The 23589-nt window shown below is 41.0% G+C and overlaps 1 protein-coding gene across 1 annotated transcript in view; it reads left to right on the forward strand.

Annotated features, from left to right (window-relative positions):
- The window catches only part of crppa (CDP-L-ribitol pyrophosphorylase A), a 53732-nt gene that overhangs the window by 13847 nt on the left and 16296 nt on the right, over positions 1-23589 (forward strand). Inside the window, exons 6-9 of the mRNA XM_080470681.1 lie at positions 886-983; positions 6891-6968; positions 7075-7167; positions 17233-17364. Coding sequence (XP_080326807.1) covers positions 886-983; positions 6891-6968; positions 7075-7167; positions 17233-17364 — 401 coding nt within the window. The remainder of the gene's footprint in view (positions 1-885; positions 984-6890; positions 6969-7074; positions 7168-17232; positions 17365-23589) is intronic.

Here is a 23589-nt window from a genome sequence, read left to right on the forward strand (position 1 = left end):
TTATCAATCCTCTTGGGAAATTCCTTTTAGTTCAGAACGTGCAAACTCCACACAGAAGGATCCGGCTCAGAATCGAACGCCACCATACAGTCCTCAATAAAAAAAACGATTTGAAATGATTCCATGTTTGAGTGCTGCTTTCACTCTATTTTCAATCTATTACATACTTTAACTCCACAGATTAAATTACAATCATGTGACATGTTATTTTAGAAATCAGAATTTTTTCCCCCTCAGATTATAAAATAGTTTCAAAATCATCATCAACACACAGAAATTAAATTGAATTATGGAAAGAATTTACCTCGACTTGGACCAAGTGAGATCATTTTCTGATTCTCGGGCCAATTGGGATGAACGTGATCAAACAGTGGCATCATCACAGCTGAATTCCCTTCAACTCTAATTCGTGCTTTTTGCAGAAAAATGGTGGCCGAAGTCCTGGGAGTAACCGTGTCTAATCATATCATGCCACATTGAATTAATGTATTAAAATAGTTTTCACATTTATTGTATGACTCTTTGGTCTGGACCAAAGTTTAGTGAAAAAGAGCAAAGTCATTACAATAATTCACTCATCTGCATTATTCACAAATGACACAACAATATTCGAGCCCGGTTTTGTAACAACAGCTTAGATTTCAATCCAATTCAGAAATCCGATTGTCTCATTTACATGAACGCCGAAGAATCATCACATTCATCCAATTTTGATTTCTCAAGAAGGATAAACAAATGTAGACAGGTTCCTTTGATTGAAAGTCTTGCTGGATATATGAGTTTTAAGTTTTACTTTGAAAGTATCAGCAGCTGTTTTGTCCCTAACATCCTCAGACTGTCCATGCCAGTGCCTCCGTTAACAGATGCGATGTTGTTTATCCTCAGAGACTCTGTCCCGATCGGCCTGCGTCCTCACCGGTGGAGTGACACGAGCTGTGACTCTGGCTGAAGCTCTGCAAAAAGCTGCCGGGTTTGTGGAAATGGTGGGTGTTGAGTTTGGCTTTCAATTCCGTTTCAATCACGATCACACAGGTTGGCACCAATTCTGTTACCAATTCTTCAACTATTTTGAAAAATGAAGTGAAACATCGCTGTAAGATTCTGGTCACTTGAAATTTCTAAAACTTGGTTACCGTGGAAACAGAACATGTTAATTCACCAGTAACAGGAATCCTGCATTTGGGTGCTTTTCAAACTATGGCTTCCTTGTTTCAAAATGTTTGCTGCTGGTTCATATGGAACATTCGTTCGTTTGTTCGTTTGTCATTCGTACACGACAACATCAGTGTTTGAGAGAAAACAAACAAACATGTATGCCCAAGAAGAACATGCAAACTCCACACGTAAGCGTGCCTAAGACTGAACTCCAGCCGGTGCTCACCACTATACCACCGCACATCCTGAGAGAATCTTTGTTTATCCAAATAGTTGCTTTGTTGTCTCACCTCAAACGTGCACATGTGGAAATGTTAACTCACACTGATCAACCAACGGCCTCGGACACACGTTTCCCAGAGCACCCAGAGAAAAGCCCCCACATGCACAGGTGGAACATGCAAACTCACAGAACGACCCCTGAGGTTGGATAACTTCTTGCTAATCAAAAGCCTCGTTTTGCTGGCGACAGTGTCGCAGAGGAATCTCACAAGTTTCCCATTAAACTTTCCCTCCATCGACCACATCGCTGTCTCTCTCGTGCTTGACTGAAAAATCCCCCTGAAAACTCAGGGTGAGCTCCACTTGGGTGGCCCGCTGGTGAGATTCGCCATCTGCAGTCAGACCTCTAATGGAGTTTGTCTGGGACGTCCACACTCTGCAGCTTTCCTCCTCCTCCTCCTCATCATCATCATCATCATTTTCTCCCTCCCTTCTTCCATCCATAGCCGACCTCCACCTCTCACTCCCCTCCATGCAGGAGAGCAGATGGCAGTCAAATTTCCTGCACTGTGAAAGTTTACTTGATTAATTGAGTGCATGGCGACGAGCTCTTGCCTCCTCCTCCTCCTCCTCATACACTTCATATGCCTCCCTTTCACTATTAATCATCCTTCGGGCACATCTAATTCCCATGTTGCCTCCGGCGCATGTTGCAAACATCCTCTGTTTGATTTGTAAGATTATTCCTCACAGAAAAAGGAAAACAGCATCCGCATGCAAAACCGAAGAGTGACAGACGGAGATATTAAAGCTGACGCCATCCACCGCCGTAAAGCTTCCACATGTGAAATCTCCTCATCCTCCTCATTGACTGAGTTTGCTTGTAGTTTAGCCACGTAACAACGAACTCAAACAACAAAGACGTCACATTTTTTTCTAACTTTGTTGTAATTTTTACATTTGTGTGAAGTTGATTAAAATGAGTTCTCTGCAGATATTGACAAGTTAAGAAGTCTTCATTAGAAAATGATCCAAAACAAACAACTAATAAAAATCTGTTACAAATTTAGGCCCGCAAATAATTGTTTTATTCTGGATTGCTTAATACTTCCATTTCCATTAATACTTTACTTGATGAAAGTTTACATTACATTATGTTGTAACTTCTTTTTTGTTTCTATTCCATTGACTTAATATAGACTTTAATTAGTTTTCTTCTTTATTCTAGGCTGCTGTGATGTACTTTAATATAACTTTATTCTTATTTGGTCTAGACTAAATTGTTACTGGTTTAGTTTAAAACTTAACATTACTTATTTGAGTTTACCTTATTTATTTCACATGTTCTTATGTTGAGGGCTCTATAAATTCTGTATGAAGGTTGCCCATATATTTCTTTTAATAATATTCTTTCATTTCTTGCAGTTTATTAAGTCTTTTGAAGGAAAACCACTATCAAATGCATTTTATAGTATTTCCTCTTAAAAAAACCCAATCTAGATGGGATCAAATCAACACGTTTCTAACATATGTTAAATAACCATTATCGGCTTCAGGAATTTTATGATGGATGTTTCATCACGCCTCCTATTCGTCATTGCTGGGGTCAAGGCAAAACAAATCGCCCACACATGGCTTTGTGTGGGCGAAACATGTTTCCCGGATCAGACTGACGTATGTATATTCTCCCGTTGTAACTGCTGACAGTGGGGAGCTGCAGGAGGGCTGCTGCAGGGCACGCCACTTTTCATGTTTCCATGTTCCACAGTAATCCAAACAGTTCTTCCTCCTTTAAAGTGGCTCCAAGTCTTTCGTCAGCCGGTGTCAAAGCGAGCGGATCTTGCTGTCTGGCCCTGGACCGGGCCCCAGAGACGGATTGGGGTCGCCGTCGGCCTCTTTGGAGTCGCCGATTGGAGCCGTTCCCGTATGTGCTCAGGTGGCCGGCGGAGGTTGTGTTTTTTCCGGTGCGCGTGTTCGGAACCAGATACATCCTTTTGGGTTAGTTTCGTGAGGCGGGGAGAATAATGAGGGGGGATGAAAGGCGAGTGGAAGAGGCGGAAGATGAAGCTTTGTCCTGCTGCCATTACTTGAATCCAATACAGGGATGAAGTGTGCATGCGAGCGTGTGTGCAGGTGGAGGATTTGGCAGCGGCCGCGCACAAAGACACACAGAGTAAGAATAGGATCAGGTATTCTTTCAGTGGGGTGTCACCTGAGTGATGCTCATTTGATTCACTTTCAATCCAGGCTTACAGGGAGAAAGCAGCAGAAGCTGATCCAAAATTGATCCCAAAATGAATGTGTCACGTTAAATCCAGGAAACACCTTCCTGCAGAAGGACTGTCTTTTAACCCCGGCTCCATGGCACAATCTCAAAATGAAACGAAGCCCCTTCTCAGAAACACCTTGTTAGTACTGATCCGGGAGCACGAGGTCACAGCTGTGAGTGCCGACGCCAACTTTAGGTCGGCATCTTTCCCAGCATGCATTTATTCTCTCATTGGAGTTTCAAATGATATAAAATAAGTCAAACAGCCCAAAAAAGAGCAATTCAAACCTGAGGTGTAACAGGTGCAACTGTTGAAATCTAAAGTATACATGAACACAAACGAAGAGCTTTTAACTCCGGCATGACAGCATGTGCTTGGACTTGCCAATATTTTTCAGTTTAAAGAAGGAGTTGGACTGGGGAAGTGTTGGTCTTCATTCTTCACTCCTTTTTGACACTGAATGACAAAAACATTATAGTTTTAACTGAACATGTAGTTAAAACTGAAGGCTTTTGTTTAGTTTTGTGGATTTTTTTTCTCCGTTTTTTGTTATTTTGTCGCTTCAAAATGTTCCTCTATGCCGCTTCATCCTGCGCAGGCTCGTGAGACGCTGGAGCCGATCCCAGCTTACTAAGGGCGAGAGCAGGATACACTCTGGACAGATCACCAGCCCACCACAGGACAAACACAGAGACAGACAACCACACACACTTGAAAGTAATTCACCTCACATGCAAGTTTTTCAGATTGTTCTGTCTAAATTACGATAATGCTCTTTAGCTACGATGATACCACAGTTGTGACGTCCAGTTGTCAGTCAATCTCAACATCAACTATCTTTCCAGCTTTTCTGTGCGAGTGTGCTTTTTACAGTAGAATTTCAGCTTCTTTTGTTGCATCATTGTGTATTTTTTTCACGTCCTGATCTTTAACCTCAGAGTTTGAATGCTGAATTCAGTTCAATTCAATTTTATTTACAACAAAGTCATTTCAGGACATTTTTATGGAGAAAACTTAACAAATACAAAGGAAAAACTCCTGTTTTTATAGGAATGAACCTTTGCAAAGCCAGGCTCGGAGGTGGCGGCTTTCTGCTATTCTGGTTGGGGTTTAGGGACAGAAGGAGAAAAAAGCAGAGGATTAACAGATAAGATAGAGATGCACTCGGTGAAGACGGATCAGGACAGGAGGCTCCAGACCGTAACAGGTAGTGGCCATGTCTACAAAAGATCTTAGCAAAATGTAACTGAAATGTCCCATAATAAGAGAAGTAAGGTGATATAAACAAGTATACCACGTGGTAACAACGGGTTTTGCTTTTGCAAATGAATCTTTGCGTGCAACATTTAGGATGGAGTTGAAAACGTTATTTTCCCCCGATGCAAAATCCATCAAATTGAGCAGTTTTACAGCTGCATTCCGCCACACTTTACTCTTTTCCCCAGATGTATTCTTGCATAATTGGGAGGCATCACATATTTAGCTTTTTACTTCACTGAGTTCAGAATAAAGTCAACACAGGCGTGTTTCATTGACACAAAGTGCAGATTATTAAAGTCAGATCACCTCCTCTGCAGGCTCGCCCACATTACTAATACTTTTATCTTGATGTGTGCTGATATTTTTTGAATGCAGTTCACATCAAAGACAATCCCAAGAATCGTACATCAACATTGTGAAGGTTTTTAATAATCATTCTCAGCCAACAAGAGGATTTATAATTTCAACAGACAAAATACGCCTTTTTTGGGGGGGGCTTTCAGCAACTGATAGTGATGAATAATGAGCTTAGATGGCAATTTGCTAAATAAATGTCTCTTTTTAATGGAGGATTTTTCTTTTTTTGTCTGCTCTGGATGATGAAATAAGAAAAGACAAATTCTAGAACTTTGAGTTGACATGGAAAACTGCCCTTTGCATTTAGTTTGAGGCTCCTTCTTCTGTATGTTGTTGAGAGCGGGGACATCCGTCAGTGTTTGGATTCACTGTAATGTTTCGTCAAATCAGAAATCAACAATGGCGTCCACAGCTTGTCTCGGTGACAAACGTGAGGGCTCCAAGGAAGAAATAATGTGAAACACTTTCCCAATTTCTACATACAAATAGAATAATGTGCTCACTTACTTCACCACTTCTTCAAAGTGAGGGGATTTTTTTTTACATTCCACTTTGTTTTTATTAAAATGTATTTATTGCTACCAGAATGAAATGTTGTTTTTCTCGTTTGGTCGAGGAGGTTCGTTCTGTGGTTCCTTTACTTTCGAGGCCTTGACTGAACTTAAATAAACAGGGGCACTCTGGGATTTCATGGCCAGCCTGGTTTAGATCACGACAGAACTTCTCAAACCCAGCAAATCTACGTTTTGGAGCGAAATGATTCCCACCCCTTGGTGCCATGGTGCAGTTATCTTTCAGGATTAATGAACTCTCCTACATGTGTTTTCCATAAGACTTTCACATTTCAAATCACCCTGTTATTTTAATGGGTTGAACAACTGCATCCCGTTGCCAAACACAGACACTGGATGTTTATATCAGTGTTTATTTCCTGCATGTGTGATATTGTAGTACCAGGCTGCAATTAGAGCTCCACCAACCGAGATGGATGTGAAAAGGGAGCTGTGGACACGGGGCGCTAGTGGGTTTGCGTCGTGTCATTTGTATGCCAAGGCCGAACTAAATGGAAAGATCAGAACCTAAATGTCCCGTTTCTTGGAGCAGAAAAGCTTTTACAGTTCTTGGCCGCACGTCGGCCTCCGACTCAATTTGCAGCGTAATGAAATTTAACTTGGCTTATGTACGATTGCTGGTCCTGTCTTTTGCATATGGCAGGATTTTTCATGCCAGTTCAAATGTATTAAAGGGGCCCAGAAATTGTTTCGCGCTCTCTTTTTTTTGTTGTTGTATTTATTCTGTCTCATTTCTTGTAATGAGATTCTGAGTATAGTTGATGGAAATAAGCCACGCCGCCGTAAAATAAAGGTCTATTTCTTCTTCTTTTTTTTCCTTTTCTCTAATCATAGAGTGATTCATAGCAGGGAAACAGGTGGGTGTACTCTCACACTAAATGATTGAAGAAGTGGCTGAAACAGAAACCAGAAGGCTTTTGACCTTTGAGCGCTGGAGCCGATCAGTCACTCGGCCTCGAATGCTTCAGGACCCCGGCGCTGCCTAAAATGTTATCACTCAGGCAACATATTATCAGCTGCATGTGCACCTCAAAGGTATCTCTCACTCTCGCAGGAGCTGGATGTCATCCCAGATCTGACGGGAGAGCGCGCCAGGTATCCGTTCGGAGAGTGGAACTTCATCCAGGTGTCTGTAAGTGTCCGTTTTAAGCCCTAGTTTTGCTGTGGAATGACAGCATGTCAGTGTAAATGGTCAGCTTCAGCTCAGGCCTGATCCGTTTGATTCTGTTGGTCATCAGGTGAGCCACGGTTGCCTGTCTGAAGTGGAGAATCTGCTTTTGGCTTTAGAGGCAGAGAACCGAGCTCTTCTGCACCCGCTGGTTGTTATTTGGGTGAGTTCACACATGAAAGCTTTTTCAATCAATCGCACAATCGTTTCGTATTTCACATGTATCTTTCAGTCTATTTATGTTCCATAACAGCATGAGCTGTAAGTAAAAAAAAATGTTTTCATTTATAAACTTCATTTGAAATGAAATGTTCCAACAAATAGTTTTCTACCGCCACTGCTTTAGATCCTCTTTTAGCTGGAAAGTTGAAGGTTTTGACACAAGCTTGAATTTCTTGGGTGACATTTGAAGTCCAACTCAGAGAAGTTGAGGTAGATTAAGCTTTAAAGAAATCTTTTCCAACAAAACAAGCTATTTATACCATTTTTACGGTGAAACAGGACAAAGTCTGAAGCATCAGGCGTTAATGGCTGATCCAGGTTCAAATCACACCACACATTGTTCTCATGTTTTTACAAAACATATAAAACCTTCACAGATTTACTGTGCAAACGTGTGATTCTTTCCGATAGTGAATCCAAACTTAGGCCCTGTTCAAAACAACGTTTCAAAAGAAAACACATGGTTTTTGCATTTTTGTGTCAGAAAAGTTTCAGGTTCACACAGCAACGTTTTGAAAAACGTATGTCCGTTTACATGGAAATGGCAGAAACGCTGAAAACGATATAGTTAGCATATTGGGCTGTTGTTTATTTGAATGAAACCACACACACATGCAGAAAGAGAACAATACGCTATAAACATTAACAATAGAAGTGCACACAGACGACCAAGTTGGATTGTTATTACAATGACTGTCAACTATAAAACTACCAAGTCCCAGAAGAATATGGACTGGGAGTCGTGACACTCGCGAGGAAACATTATTGTTATTATCCATCCCTCACGCATGTGCAGAAGCAGCACCCATCCATCAAATAAATTTTTTTCTTCTTCTTATAGTACCACCCTCTGATCTTTTTCCTTTGTGTTTTCAAATGTGTATTTCATGTAATAGTGAAGTTATGATAATGGTATTCATTCATCCATTCATTCATTCATTCATTCATTTATGCATCTATATAGAAAGATTACTGTCCTGGTGGACTGAAAGGTGACTTGAGTTGCTGGAAATAAGACCTCATTCGATTCAACTAATTAGTCAAACGTATAATTTAGTGCGAACTGACGGACTTACGGTGATCTCTGGAAGTACGATTGATCTCTGTTGCTAAAGAGCAACCCGAGATTCGACTCTCGCCCACGTCCTCCAGACCTCGGCCTGTTCCCGTTCTCCGCCGGTGCTCGCTGTGTTCTTGTTGTTGTCATGTGAAAAGCAGATGTGTGAAGCAGTGAGGAGAGACGAGCCGGTGGATGTTGGCAGTTCTGGGAGCAGCACAGCAGCTGTGGCGTGTAGTTACAGACTGAAAACACACAAGTTCTTGAATTCCATAAAAGCCAATTTCAACTTCTTACCTTCTCTAATTCAGACCTGGCAGCAGGAGAATCGGCAGCTCAGTAATGAAGTCAACGGAACCTGGAAAACATGCAATGTGACGTGTGTGTTTCACCTCAGCAAAAGTCCAGCGGCTCTGTTTTAATAAGTGCAAATGTCACGGAGCATTACTTCAGTAAAAGTGCTGCTAGGTTTGCCCGTCTATCAGTAAACCTGTAAGTCCACACACGGCAGGTTTAATTCGGACGGGATCTAGTTGTTTTTGTCACAGCAGAACTAAAAGCATCTGCGCAAATCTTTCTCATTAGTCTGTTTTTCACTTTAAAGACACAATGGTGAGGAATCCAGCTCACTGTCAGTTTGTGTTTCTCAATAATTATTTTTAATTCTGTGCTTTTATGACCGTTTTTCCAAGTTTAAACATCAGAAAGTTGAACGAACCAACAAATACACGGCCGTCTTTCATCCTGGTTTTTGTTGATCTTACCTTGAAAGGATGCAAATAGGAACCATAACACTTTAAATAAAAGCTTGGATCTCATTAAAAGCTGATTTCTTTTACTGGATGCGTGGTCTGACAAATAAACACTGGTCTCAATAAAGAGACCAGGTCTGGTTTTTATAATTTTTGGGGGGTTTTGTTTTGTTGCAAGACTTATTCCATCCTGCAGATGGAGGAGTACAGAGGAGGCCAAAAGGAGCTGCAGAGTATCTTTATGGATTTGGAAAAGGCAGAGAAGAGTGGTACAGGATATGTATGAAGGGCAGCTGGAAGGTGTGTGTTGTTGTGACGGAGGATGACCAGCTCTGAGTCTTTTCTGGTTTGTTGAAGATAAAGACTTTGGTCTGTTTTGTTTTTTGTTTTCTTCCCAAGAGGCGTTTGGATGAAAGCATTTGGACTAGGGATGCACCGGTACCATTAAAAAAAAAAAAAAAAAAAAAAGACGAGTTCAAGTAGCGTACTAACTAACTGCTGAGTATCCATATGAATACTTTTTAAATGCCATATTTTCATCATGTTTAGCAAGTAGCACCACTGGAGTTTGAGCCCCGAAAATCCTTAATATGCAGCATGTAGTATGTAGCACAGCTCGGGAGTAAAATCCTCCTGGATCCACTGGGCAGGTAAACTAATGAGCGACATCGTTCTAACTCTGCTGTTCTGAATGTCTCTGGCGATTAAGTTACTGGTGTTAAACAAACTATCTCTCACCTCCTCTTGATATTTCAGCAGAACAATGTTTACAGTCTCTCTTCCGTACCTTGGATCTGACGCCTGACATCACGTAGTACTCGCTGGGTTGTATCGGGAAGCTTTCACGAGTATTCTGTGCAGTGTCGTACCTGGTACTGGTGTCAATATTGGCGCATCCCTAATTGTGACCTACTTTTTTAAAACTCCATCTCAAGCCATCTGGTCCCTCAAGTTACTCTCATTTCATCCGTCCATGAAACCTTTGAAAAGGTGCTTCTTTACATTTCACCTTATGTGTCCTGTTCAGCTGTGGTGAGATTTCAGCCTTCCTGACCGTGGCCATGTCTCTGAGCACCGGTAACTTTGTACTTCTGGGTACTCCAGGCAGGTTACAGCTCTGGGATATCTCTGTACTGCAGGACAATGGGTTCCTAGAAGATTTTTCCCAAATCTTTGCTAGTCAATGTGCATATCTTTTTTTCTCAATGCGCTTCTTTTGACCCTGTGTTCTGTGATCATGACCCAATATTTTTGCAATATAAAGCGTGCTGCATTCCTCTGAAGGATGATTACTGTTGTATTATATAAGATTTTAAAGATTTTTCCCAACTTGCCGTATCACTAAGTGAAATTTGAGCTTTTATTTTAATGAGTTACTTTTTTCTAAACTTGCCATCACTGATGTCTCATCAAAAATATCTACAAGTGAATCTATTCAAGTACAAGTATTCGTAATTGTAGAGCAGACTGTGTCAGTCGGCGTACAAGCAGCTACTCGGTATCATTTCCCACGCTCTGACTGAACTTTTCTTCACAAATATGGACATCTGGTGCAGCGCAGATTAGGTTTCATCAAGGTACATGTACGACACTGTGAGCCAAACCTTTTTCTGCTTGTAAAAACCTCACCTGTAGTCCACGTCGGGTCCCTGGAGGAGCTCTAGCTGTTTGGAAACTTTACACCTCCGTGGAGAGCCCAGCAGCTCTACCTCACTTACCACTTCAAACACCGGTGCTACTGCTGCAGTACGACTGACCTGAGAGTCCACAGACAATGGAACCAAAACAAACGGATCAAATCTGCCCTAAGTAACATTTAGATATTTGTCAAAGGCCTGTTTTTGCTCTTTATAATGTAAAGAAAATACACCTTCGAGCCAGGCCCACAATAATGCTGGATAATATTAAAGAAATAAACCTAATGAGGCCAATTGCTGTAAAAACAGTCACTCGCTGCAGATGTTGTGGAGCGTTTCTCCACTGAAGCTCCTGCTCTTGTGTGTGTGTGTGTGTGTGTGTGTGTGTGTGTGTGTGTGTGTGTGTGTGTGTGTGTGTGTGTGTGTGTGTGTGTGTGTGTGTGTGTGTGTGTGTCTGTGTGTCTGTGTGTGTGTGTGTGTGTGTGTGTGTGTGTGTGTGTGTGTGTGTGTGTGTGTGTGTGTGTGTGTGTTTTTTCAGTGACGACTGAAACACAGATTCAGACATGCAAACAGTCAGTTCAAATCTGGGAGGTCTCAGTGGGATTGACTCGCTGCCACACCAGAACAAAACAGTTGTTTCTAACCCGTTCCATTCCTGTTTCCCCCCTCGATTCTATTCTATTCTATTCTATTCTATTCTATTCTATTCTATTCTATTCTATTCTATTCCATATTGTTTCACTTTATTCAGTATCTTATATGCTATTTCCACCCTGCTCTGTCCTGTTCCTCTCTCTTATGTCTATTCTGTTCAGTTCTAATCTGTTCTCTAATGTTGTTTTGTTGACTTGTTTTCACTTACATTGCTTTTTGTTTTATTCTAACCCGTTCAATTATATTGTGTTGCCCTCTTTCATCCATCCATCTTTCTTCTTCACTACTTCTCCAGTTCAGGGTCACAGAACACAATCCCACCTAAGTATGTGCAGAACCTGGACAGGTCACCAGTTCATCACAGCAAACAGACCAACATAAACATTCACTAATGAACCCCCCATGCATGTTTTCAAGAAAACTGGAGTACCCGTAGAAAACTTATGCACAGGGAGAACATGCAAACTTCACAGTTATGTGTAATCTGCTTCGTTATGATTATTTTTGTCCTATTTATTTTTTTCTGGCTACTGTTTAGCCATTTTATCCTGTACTTTTCCTTTCTATTATACTTATTGGAAAGGATGTCACTCTGTACAAGTGTGAACTTTACCTGTACATTAACTGAAAATGTTAAATAGGAAAATGAATAACCATCAACATACTTTCCAGAAAGTTGAATAAGATTTTCTTTTTTAGTGACATTTACGTCAACAACAATAAGAAAATGTTCTTTTAATTGTATTAATAGCTGCATTTCACACCGTTAGTCTCTGTTAGTGTGAGTTGGCTGTCTCTCGCTCTTTCTCTAAAAAATGAAATGAAATCCTTCCGATCTGTGACATTATTGACATTCTCAAAAATTCTCTTCAGTGTTTTGACACTATTACACTGAATAGTTAGACATTTTTTCACAGAATGTGGGCAAACAGAAGATTTTGTGTGCTATATTGACAATGAATACGAAGCAATTTCATGACAAATGAGAAATAAAAAGCAGTGTTGGAAATATTATTGAATCTTAAGTTAAACTAAAACTATAACATGATGTTTTTAATAATTGGCACAAACATTTTTTCTTTTAAGCGACCCAGTTCATGAAGTAAAGCATCCTGTCAAAAAAAATGACACTGTCAAGTCGTATCAGCAGGCAACACCGAGCTGGAGTTCGCCTCCATGTCCAACCTGATTTCACGCCCGCGTTTAAACCTACGTGAACTCAGTCTGGGAAGTTGTGACTACGAGAAATGTGAAGCAGCCCTTGACTAATCTGGTTTGGTTGAGCACCAAAGCGTTTGTGTCTCTGTTGTTAGATTGAACACGTGTCCTGCTGTGCATCCTCGACAGGTTACATGTTACTCACATGTTAGTGATCCGTGGATGTGAGGCTGAAGGGTAGGAGGTGGTTGTGGAAGCCTTGAGGGCGAAGAACCAGACCGGATGATGAAGGTGGCTTTTTAAATACAGTCTTAGGCGTTTTGGCCTTCAGGAAGTATTCAAAGAGAGACACAAATGTTCTTGTTTTACCATCTTTTTTCACACAATATTAAGTATCGACTACAGATGATTGATGTCTGTTTTTTTTTTATTTTATGAAATGAGTAGATCATTACCACTGCCTCACTGACTCCAGTGTTTCCTGAACATTAGGTTTCCTGAGTAAACCTACTCGGTCATCTTTCAGCTCAGAATTTAGGCACCGTTTACACAGCGATGTTTGAAGTTTCGAGTTTTAATTTCAAAAAGGTTTTGCGTTTATGCGGAAATGTTTTCAAAATGAAGTCCGTTTATGCTGAAATGGCAAAAACGCTGAAAACGATGGAGTTAGGATACCAGAGTTGTTTAACAGAATTTTTCTGATTTCACTTGAAAACGTTCTCTAAACAGGGTCACGAAGCCACATGTCAAAGTTACCATCGTGGAAAAAATGGCATTTCCAGTCACTCCAGACTTTCTTATATCCCACAAAAGGAAATGTTATCTCAATTACACTGAGGTTTCAAGTGACTTTACATTCTTTTTCATTCTCATGGACTATTCCGAGAGGCTCCACACCAGCTAATGTGCTGAATAATCCGTTTACTTTTTATTTAGTTGAACTTTTACTGGTGACAGCGATTACTTTATTGATATTCAACTGAAACGTTCTAATTGCATCTTTATGCCAGATGTCGTGACAACTCTTGAAATGAGGCAGGTTAAGGAGAGTGTCTCCACCAAGCCACAAAGTGAAACCGAGCCACGTTGGTGTCTGCAGTGAGGCCGGAGTCGAGATGGTTCCGAATGAAACGTTCCACCTCAACGGTGCCTTTTTTTCCCATGTGATTGTCTGGTTAAGCTCACTCCTATTGAAATCTCCACTATTCCTTCGAAACCAACAGTTTGCAAACTTATATTGTAAGATTTTTAATTGAGTTGCATAGTGTGAGTCAATCAGTAGTTCCTAGCAGGGGATCCTCGACTCTTGTTTGGGGGTCAGCCAGAGAACACAGAGGCGGTCCAAGGCATCGGCTGCTCTCAGCTCGTCAAAATTAGATATGCACTTATCAAATTAAAACAGAATATGACACTTTCTTATAATCTAAAGCAGACATGGGAAGCTGCCCATTTCTTTTAGCGCTAGGAAAAATTCAGATTTCTTAAAGGTGGTCCACAGCCTTTTTTAATATTAGGAAGCTCTGCTTTGAATCATGGTGCCATTTATGTTTTTTTTTTTTTTGTTGAACCGATGCTGCATTCTAGTTCTACTCAATTTGTAACTTTGAATAATGTAACGATTGTCTTGTGACAGTTGAAAGCCGTACATGTGCAAGTTATTTCTAGTGCAAATTAGAAAGCCCCACACGCAGCTGTTTTGAAATCTAAATATTTTGCTATTCAATTCCAACAACTGGGAATTCCAAGTTCCAACTGGTACATTCTAGCAAACCTGAAGCCCAATTTATAGTACCTACGCGAAAGATATGTTCAAGTGTTGTATAGCTGCTGACCACCTCCGCACAGCCTGATGCAAACCTTCAAAAAATCCTAACTGCACTTGGAAGCAACACAGAAGGCAAGAGGGAAGGGTTGTGATTAGTCCGCTCTACTAAGAAGGTCCACATGCAGTCCAGATGACGGTGTAGTAGATGTGCACCTTATTGGAGAAGCATCGTTCGAACATCGTTCAGGGCGAAAATTCTGGTTGCAGTTGCAGTGCCACAAAGCTTGTTTGTACTTGACTTACACCCAACGCTAAAATTTGCAGCCTCTCTACCAATCTTTTTTCCAAATTGCTCATTAAAAGGGTCATATTATGCAAAATTCACTTTCTAATGGTTACCCAACAGTAATATGCGTCTCCTTACCTGGGATGACGCCCCAGAAATGAGGAAAATCTGTCATCTCGCTCTCTCTGGCTTGTTTAAATTTTTAAAAAGTGTGTTGCTCCAACCAGCCAATCAGAAATGAAGCCCTATATAGTGTCATCGGGGGTTTAGCCAGTCCCAATCAAAGTAGCTCTGCTCTGGCACATGGCACCATGAGAGGAAGTACTTCCTCCGCTTCCCAAGATGGGCATGTGTGGGCGGAGCCAGTAAAGCACACACAGACACAGCAGATTCTGAATGCAGCTCATATGCCATACTGCCCCCTACTGAATGGATTTAATAAAAACCACGTCGATGTAAAGGACGTGTGAGAGAATGAAGGCAGTGACATAAGTCAATGTTTGACACACACGTACCAATTTACATGCATAAAGGAAGCATATTTGGGCCTTCAATCATTACAAAAGTGCAACTCTTTCTTTACATGAACTATTTATATTAAATCTCTTTTAATGGCTGATTACGGTTGAAATGGATTGCTCCCTGACAACATGTACTTTGGAAAAAGGTCAAATCATTGCTTCCAGGATTAAAGATAGATATAATCAGTTATAATAAAATTATTAATGGAAATATGTTATTGCCTCAACCTTTAATGGGTCGATTGTTAAATGCATTTTCTCTCTATTTCCTTTTGCGTTGAGCAAAAAGCCAAAGTCTTTCGTGTTGTGTGACCACTGTGAACGGTAAAGTGGATCGACACATCTGGTTTAGTTCCTGTACTTAGAAATATTGTTGTTTCCTAATGCTCAAGTTGCAATCCATGCTCACTGATCTGTCCTGTCTTCTTCTAAATATGCTACATTTGGAAATTCTTGAGGGTTTAAGAAGTGCAGGAATGCTAGTACTTTCAACCCGCACTCTGCAAAAAATACCTTTCTGCTAGTATAAATAATTGCAATGTCGCATTGCATGCTTCACAAATTAGAGGTGCACTTATCCGTTTGACATACTGACAGTTTCCCAGCTCATTAGATATTTCTTTAAACAAACATTCCCGTGGAATTAGTCTTTACATTGTTGTTCATTCTCATAGAGTTTTGGCTCCAAAAAGCTTGTGCTGAAGTACGCAGAGTGGTTTAACACCTGCTAATGTGCTGAATAATCTGTCTGCAAATTCAGCTTCAGTTGATGACAGCAAACCCTTGATTGATATTTGAGTGAAATGTAGTAATTGTGCGTTTATACCAGATGTCTCGACAAGCGTTGGAATGATTTTCCTGACTATTCGCGTCTCACTGCCACAGTTTTAAAGGATGTATGACGGAATAATGGTGACAAATAAATCTCAATTTGAGCCCCTGTCAGTGCCGCACTTCTGGAAATCGGTAAAGGCTTTTGATATGTGTTCAACAGTTGTTTTCAAAGTGTGAGGGGCATAGTTATATTCAGAATTTGGGAGTCCGGGAAGCGTTTCCCAGCATGATTTTGAAGAAATCATGATGAAAAGAAAAAAGTGAAGGGTAAAGCTTTCATCTTGTAAAAATTTGTAATTGTTGCAGACATACATGATATTTATCCAAAAAGTGTCTCAACACAGAAAGATTTAGGATTTTTTTTTTTTATTGATCCCGACAGCCATTACTCTGAGGATACTCCACAATGATGAGTTTGGATGACAGAAAATGGCGAGGGGAACATGAAGTTCTTTCTCTGGGGAGTTTGGCTCCTCTGATTCCCTTCTATAGTCCAGAAACATGCGCTTAATGTTAATTGTTGACCATGAGGACCCGTTTACATGACAACCTTTCAAGTGAGTTGTTGATACCCCGGTCTAAACTTAAGCTCAGCGGGAACAGCCTTTTAACTGTCCATTTTTGGAAGTAATCTTAAAACCCATTTTTATTCCCTGGATTTTAACCCCACGTTAGACTTTGCTCCTGTTTTTATTTTTGCCATTTTATTGTTTTTATTGGTACTGTTCTCACTTTATGTTATTAGGTTTCTATGTCTATTTATGCGCAGCACTTTGTTTCAGCTGTAGTTGTCTTTAAAATCTTCTAAACATGAAGTAGAGTTGGGTTAAGTTAGTCAGTGTTTTACGATTAAAAATGGTGGATGACGTGAGATACTTTGAGAACCTGTGTTGTAGAAGATGACATGGTCGTGTTGTCGTTCTCCAGAGCGGACTTCAGACAGCATTTTTAAGTTCTTGGTCTTGACTCGGTCTCGGACTCAGTGGTCTTGACTACATCACTATGAAAATGTAACCAAACGCAGTGCATCTGGATCAGCCTGAAATAATTAAAGAGAAAACCCCCCAAAGACCTTAAAGATTTATAAGACAATTAGAAAGTCATTAAAACCTCAGACAGGGCTGTGCATCAAACCAATCTCTGTTCAACTTCAACATAGCCGAGTCGGACTTTTCTCATCTTCCCTACACCTTAAATAAGCAAGAAACATTTTCGATCGTCTAACTTGTACAATATACTGTCATTGCATTTCCAAAATCCGGCTATAATTGCCTACTTTGGTAACAGATCCTTGCTCGTGGCAATTAAAGTCTGATTCTCAAGGTGGATTTTATTTTCATAGGTGCATTTAAGCAGTTCAGAGGAGCTTTCCGTCAGTCTGAGGGCGGCAGAACCAGTGGCAATCATGGACCTGGCTTCAAGCGCTAAGCTCCAAAATATTCTTCTATATGGCATCCAGCTTCATCAGTCAAAGGTAAGAACTTTGTCTTGTATCCATGTTCTTATATTTCCTCCTCAACTAAGCTCAGAGCTCCTGAGGAATGCACATTCAAGGAATGCCAAACCAAACAGAATGGGAAATGTCTTGTTCCACTGTCTTGTCAGACCCTTTTTTTTTTTTTGTTGTTGTTGTTGCTTCAGGCGAGGTTGCTGTCTTTTATCGCTCATCTTCATGTGTTAGGGTGTGCACACCCACCGGTTTGTGTGCATTTGGGAATAAATGTGGACACGCTTGTGCGATAAAGAAGACAGGATGTCAGCTCCTAAACTTCCACCACATGTGTTGTGCAGTTTGAAGTTGATGCCAGAGGAATGAAACGGATGGAAAAGGTGCTTGAGGTACTGAGCAGCTTGTGCAGGGGGGCACAACCTGCGCCACAGGGAGGCCTTTCATGGAATTACACATTTACAATGGGGTTTAGTAAACACATGCAATAGTCTTCATAATGTTAATGTTAATGTAAATTAAGTATTTTTTTTGTCTTCTTTCCGTCTTCTTACGAACACCCAATAGAAACGTAGCAGAAAATGATGTGACGAGCAAAGCGACAGCAGAACTGTGAGACAATATTTTGCAGATTCCCACCGAGGCGGTGGCGCCCCAGAGGTTAGAGAGGTCGATTGGAGGTTTGTATATAGAAGACATACAGGATATCATTGTTATTTTTGTGTACTGAAGTATGTTTGAACGGTTGTTTAGCTTACTGCTTTATTCAAATGTGCCAAATGTGTCCTGGAGTCTTTAAAGTAGTTGTAGATGAACTGAAATCTATAGCTGACCCAGGATTATATACGGCGGGGAAATTCAGGATTCCTGCTACCAAAGCCATCAAATCAAATCACGTTCACTGAGGCAAGATGTCCGGAGGAACCTAAGAGAAATGCTGAATATTCACTGCGTCGTTGGCCTTGAATGCGACATCCCCTGTGATCGATGCTCAGCAGCGGCTGCAGTGCTGTGATGAATGAGGGTTCCTGGCATCTGCATCACTTCACAAATCAATGGGAGAAGTCTGTGCGCCGCCGGAGGCCAGGGGATGCTTGTGCAGGTTGGATTTGTTTAGCGCCGTGAAATGAAACATGAATAATGAGCTGAAGGAGACCTGCTTGTGTCTTCTGCGGTCAGCAAGACGACGTGGTGCGCCGGGCCTGACGTCACAGCTCGCTCTAATTAAGAGGGGATGTTTTGTTTTCTGGATCGCGAGGCATGCAACGCAGCGCTGTCCCACATGTGAGTTTGATTCTGCTATCGGATGTTGGACATCGCGGTTTCCCTCAGAAATATGGAGACTAATGCTGTTAATTAGTCATCCTGTTCAACTCCTCTGAGAAAAAGGGGAAGGAGTTTGCGGCGAGATAGAAAATGCTTATTGTTATGAGATAGTGGAACACCAGCGTACGGCATTGTTTGAATCACTTGTTTGCTTTTTCTTTTAATGAAGTTCATTCACCCCAGATGCCTTCATTCATAATTGTTGAGATTCTTGCCAGCACTTCCTCTGTCAGCTTCGCCTTATATATTCATTAATTTCTTAGAAACCTGCTTCATTTCTTCAACTTTAAACAACAAACATCTGAAAGCGTTTTTCTTCTTAATCAAAATACAACCAAAAAAAAGCACCATGTTTACATTGATGGATATTTTATCTAAAGACCAGGCCTGAGCAGTAAATCTTTGCCACTAAACTGATTTTTATCATCCACAGAATTTAGTTATTCACACTTTGGCTGCATATATTGATTCCCCCCCATGACAACAACAATCTGGATTATATTTTATGTTCTTTGCAAAAAAAAAAAAGTTAGTGTTTCCTCTCTGGAGGTCTCAGAATGTCTTTGTAAAAGGTGCCAATACACACTGAAAATATTTGATATTCTTCTGTCCAGAGCTTTACACGTATGTGTTTGGTAAGTAAGACAAAAGATGTTGGAGTGTTGAAGAAGTTAGAAGACACTTGATAGCTCTCCATGCTGGAGGCCTTTTTGTCTGTGGAGTTTGCATGTTCCTGCTTTGTAGATATTACTTTCTAACTGCTGCGGAAAGTTTATTCATTCAACTGCCAATTATTGACCATTTATCTATCGGTCGGCCACAGTCGAGATGAATATGGCCCAATTTGACAGTGATTGGATATATCTTTAAATACTTCAATTAAATGCTCTGATTCAAGCTCATCCATCCATCGCCTATAGCTGTGTATTCCCACTTGGGTTTGCAGGGCTTGGAACCAATTCCCAGCCGACGACTGTCAAAATTTGGTCGGGTTGTCAGTTCATCACATAGCAAACACTGAGCGACAGACAGTCACACTCATTCATACCTAAACACACATATTTGGATTCTAAAAGGAAGTTGGAGTACACAGAGAGAACATGCAAACGCTACATATAATAATATTCACACCTACCAACTCACATTCACACCTATGAATATTCTGACATCAATCATATGTTATTTGGATTGTGGGAGAAAAACTGATAAGAGACTCTGTGTTGAACTGCTGTAAGTTGAATGTACTATTTGTCACTACAACTCTGACCATCGTGAGCAGCTTCCATGGCTGTGTGGCGCAAAAGGTTTCTCAGCAACATTTCTTTCAGACTTTTATATTTGTGCATTAAATGTGAAATCTGAGCCAAGGGGGACTTGTTTTAGTTAAATGTGAAAATATGCTGTACCTTGAGACCTGAAAGTTCAAAAATATACCTGGCACCAGCTCCAAAGCTAAGGAAACTAAATACCACAGCGTGTGTTGTTTATTTAAACTGTAATCCAACGAAAATCTAAAAGCTACAAGCTTTATTTTAGCAAGAACCCTCTAATCTTCCCATGGATGTTAAATAAATCCTTCAAGGTGAGATGATTCCAACCACATAGTCAACATAAGGAAAAGAAGCCAGTGCATGACTGTGATAGGGGAAAAAACCCACAATACTTCATATCATATCACAATGTGCTTCAGTTGCACTGAGCTTCACCAAATATTTTTAATTATGACATTTTTAACATTTAATACTAATGCCAACCGCCTGATGTTTCCCGGACCTGAAGTACACTGCTCGGCCTGTTTCAAGACGTGTTCACACGTATCAGGTTCGCTGTCCGAACTCTGATGTGCACCAAACGAGTGGACCGAGACTGTTTGGAAAGCAGGTCTCAGTTCACCTCCTAACAAACGTGGTCATGTGCTGGGATCTAAGTTCCCCTAAAGTTGGGAGGAATTAGAAGTGCGAGCTTCTGTGCAGCACTATGTGAAGGTGATCACAACTGTAGTATTTCAATTAGATAAGTCTGAGACGAGTTGAATCAGGTAAGTGATATAAGATATATATGTGAATGTAACTTTGCATCTCGTCGGTAGGTTGCTTTCTACTTCAAAAAACTGATGCTGACATTTACTTAAAAAACAAAAACAACACGCTAAAGGTGTCGGGAAATTGTGGTTAAAAGCCTAAACTGAGTAAATATTATGAGAAATGTGTTCAGAGGCAACTTGGCATCAGTGGATTTATGCCAGGCCGTCATGGGAAACCGAAGAACAATATTTATTCAGTCAGACAAGTTTACTTTGCAGGATTCAACTGCAAATTTCAAAGAACCATTGACCCGCATCTGTTGCCAGTATACAAGCTTATAGAGCTTCATATTCTGGCTTCACTTCTTATGTAGAAGCTGTTTACACAATGTATAAACTGCATGAGAAGAAGCCGCTACTAAATGTTTGGTGCCTTATGCTTTCCATTGATTTTTAAGAATGGGAATGTCATGACATCAGCGTTACGTGTGTTTTCCAAATTTTCACACAAGTCGTTGTATAAGCTGATGCTTCATAAATTACTGTTGTCTTCTGCTCCGCCCTGCATGATTTCATCTTCTGCTTCGACATGACTGGTTGTTATCAGCGGCACGCCAGCGTAAGGAACAACTGACTTCTCTTCTTTTGGTTATGCATCACTGTGAGGAAATCTTGGGTGCACCCATTACTTTAGGCATGATAAGCCAGTTGCCTAATTTAACTTGAATCTTTCGATAGTTAAAAGGCATGAGCACATGGAACTGTGTTCATCTCAAAGAAATTGGTGGTGTCTTTCTGGGTAAAACGTTTTTTTTTCTAAATGAAGCATGGCAACGGTTCCACATTTTTTCAGAGGAACGCCCAGCCGCAAAGGCACATAGCACCCAGGAGCACGTTGCCACGCATGCTACTTTGCTTGGTTAGGAAGAGAGAGTGAAATGGAGTCGCGGCCGATAAAGAGCGGCCTTTCTGAAAAGAAATATGATCAAAGCACTTCTTCAGAGTCATTTTCCGTTTGTGTTGTTACCTCTCCGAAGATGCCTACAAGCGAAACATCGGGTGCGACAAAGTGTGAAAAACCTCAAACCAATCCAAGGATGTTGGCCGAGGATATTCTGACACTGGATCCTCGTAAACTGACATGATGTTGTGAAAACGGTGACGGTATACGCTATCAGTATCTGGAGTGGCGATAGGAAGTGTCATTGGATCCCCTCTCACACAGGGTCCTGGCGACTTGTCATCCGCTGAAAAGAGAGTTGTCACAGTGATATATGGGTGTTGTAATCCCCGCAGTGAGAGCCCTGATGTTTACCCAACCCCATATTTCCTCCTCCTCAAAGAGCCCGGACTGGGAATCCTAAACCTGAGAAGAGATTAGCCAGCCGGGAAGAAAAGAGAGGGGAAGAAAAGAAAGGGGGAGGGGAGGGAGGAGGAAAAGGAGAGGACTCTATAGGCCTATTCTATTCTCCTTTCGCCGTTCAGATGTAGGTCTGAAAGGCAGACAGGTGAAACTGTACACGGTCCGGTGAAGATCTTGCTGTGACACCCGTGGAGTCGTACTCTCGCCGAGGTCAAGGGAGATCAGGAGAGGCTTTCATATCTGTGGTTTTAGCGCACTCCCGGCATCTCTCAAGCTAAATCCAACCGTTAACTTGTCCTCTGCTGAATAAATGAGTGTTTTTTAATGGGGATGAGGAGAACTCACTCGACAGGCCAGGAGCAACAGTGGAGTAGCTGTGATGGAAAGTCGATCCTCTGAGTCAGCCATGTGACATAACTACATTCTCAGGAGGTCACTCTACCTTTTATTTGATTCCCTCCCAGAGATCTCTCTCGTTGTTTGAGGTGCAATTTAAAAAAAAAAAAAAAGTATTTGAATGAATAGGACTGGTTCAGAACTCATAAACACATGCACCATAAATATAACTTAATTTCATATCAGACCCAAAAACCCACTCCAAGGACAAGGATGATTTCTTAAAACAACACCACCAACAATGGAATGAGGTTTGACTTGTTTAAAACAAATACTAATGCAATTTCTTTAGCTGTAATTTCAATTCTGACCACCCTGATCCAAAGCTCATTGTGAACTGAATGAGTGTTGTAAGACTGTTTGCAAAGTGGCTCTGTGGATGAACTCTGGTGCGGTTTGATTGAACTCTTAAGCACAGCCTTCACCAAAACATTGTAAACAGACCAGAATCCTGCGATGACAGGCTTTAAAAGTGCTGTATCACTGCATCACTTCCTCATTGTTGGTGCTGGTCTGTGGACGGCCAAAATTCCTGCTGCTGTTTTGACTTCAAACTTTTTTTTGTAAGGTGTAGGTGAGTTCTCTTCAGACAATTCTAATCCTACATTCTTGGGACTGAATTTAGTCCACCGCAAAACATTGCTGTGGTGGTTATGAAACGGAATACATGATAATAGCTGGTGAGCATGCGATTTGTTTGCATCATGTGGTCAAATGGAGAAAAGAAAGAAAGAAAACATCGGTACAGATGAGTGAGGAACCTGCCCCACAGAAGAATTTAGTGCAGAATTACTTGCAGACAGTCTATTGCAAAACTAACTTGCCGTTTGATGATCTAAACTCAGCTATTTTTGGCTGGATTCTTGCTTTTTTTTAACAACCAGAACACAGAGTGAGGGTGAATGGAAGCTCGAAAGTAAGATTTTTGTGTAAAACACTGCTTCGGCTACTTAATTTGAATTAAACACATCACACAGGCACTCTTATTGTCATTAACCAACTAACAAGCAAGCACCAGTATCCAGCATGCCACAGGACAGACAGAATGCTGGAGCGGATGTATTGGTGCGGCGGCCATCTTGGATGGGGCCCCACTTCACCTCCAGTATTTCATCGCTATTAAAGGCAGTGAAAGAAATTTGTT

Source organism: Lipophrys pholis, assembly GCF_963383615.2.
Source record: "Lipophrys pholis genome assembly, chromosome: 9".
Classification (NCBI taxonomy): domain Eukaryota; kingdom Metazoa; phylum Chordata; class Actinopteri; order Blenniiformes; family Blenniidae; genus Lipophrys; species Lipophrys pholis.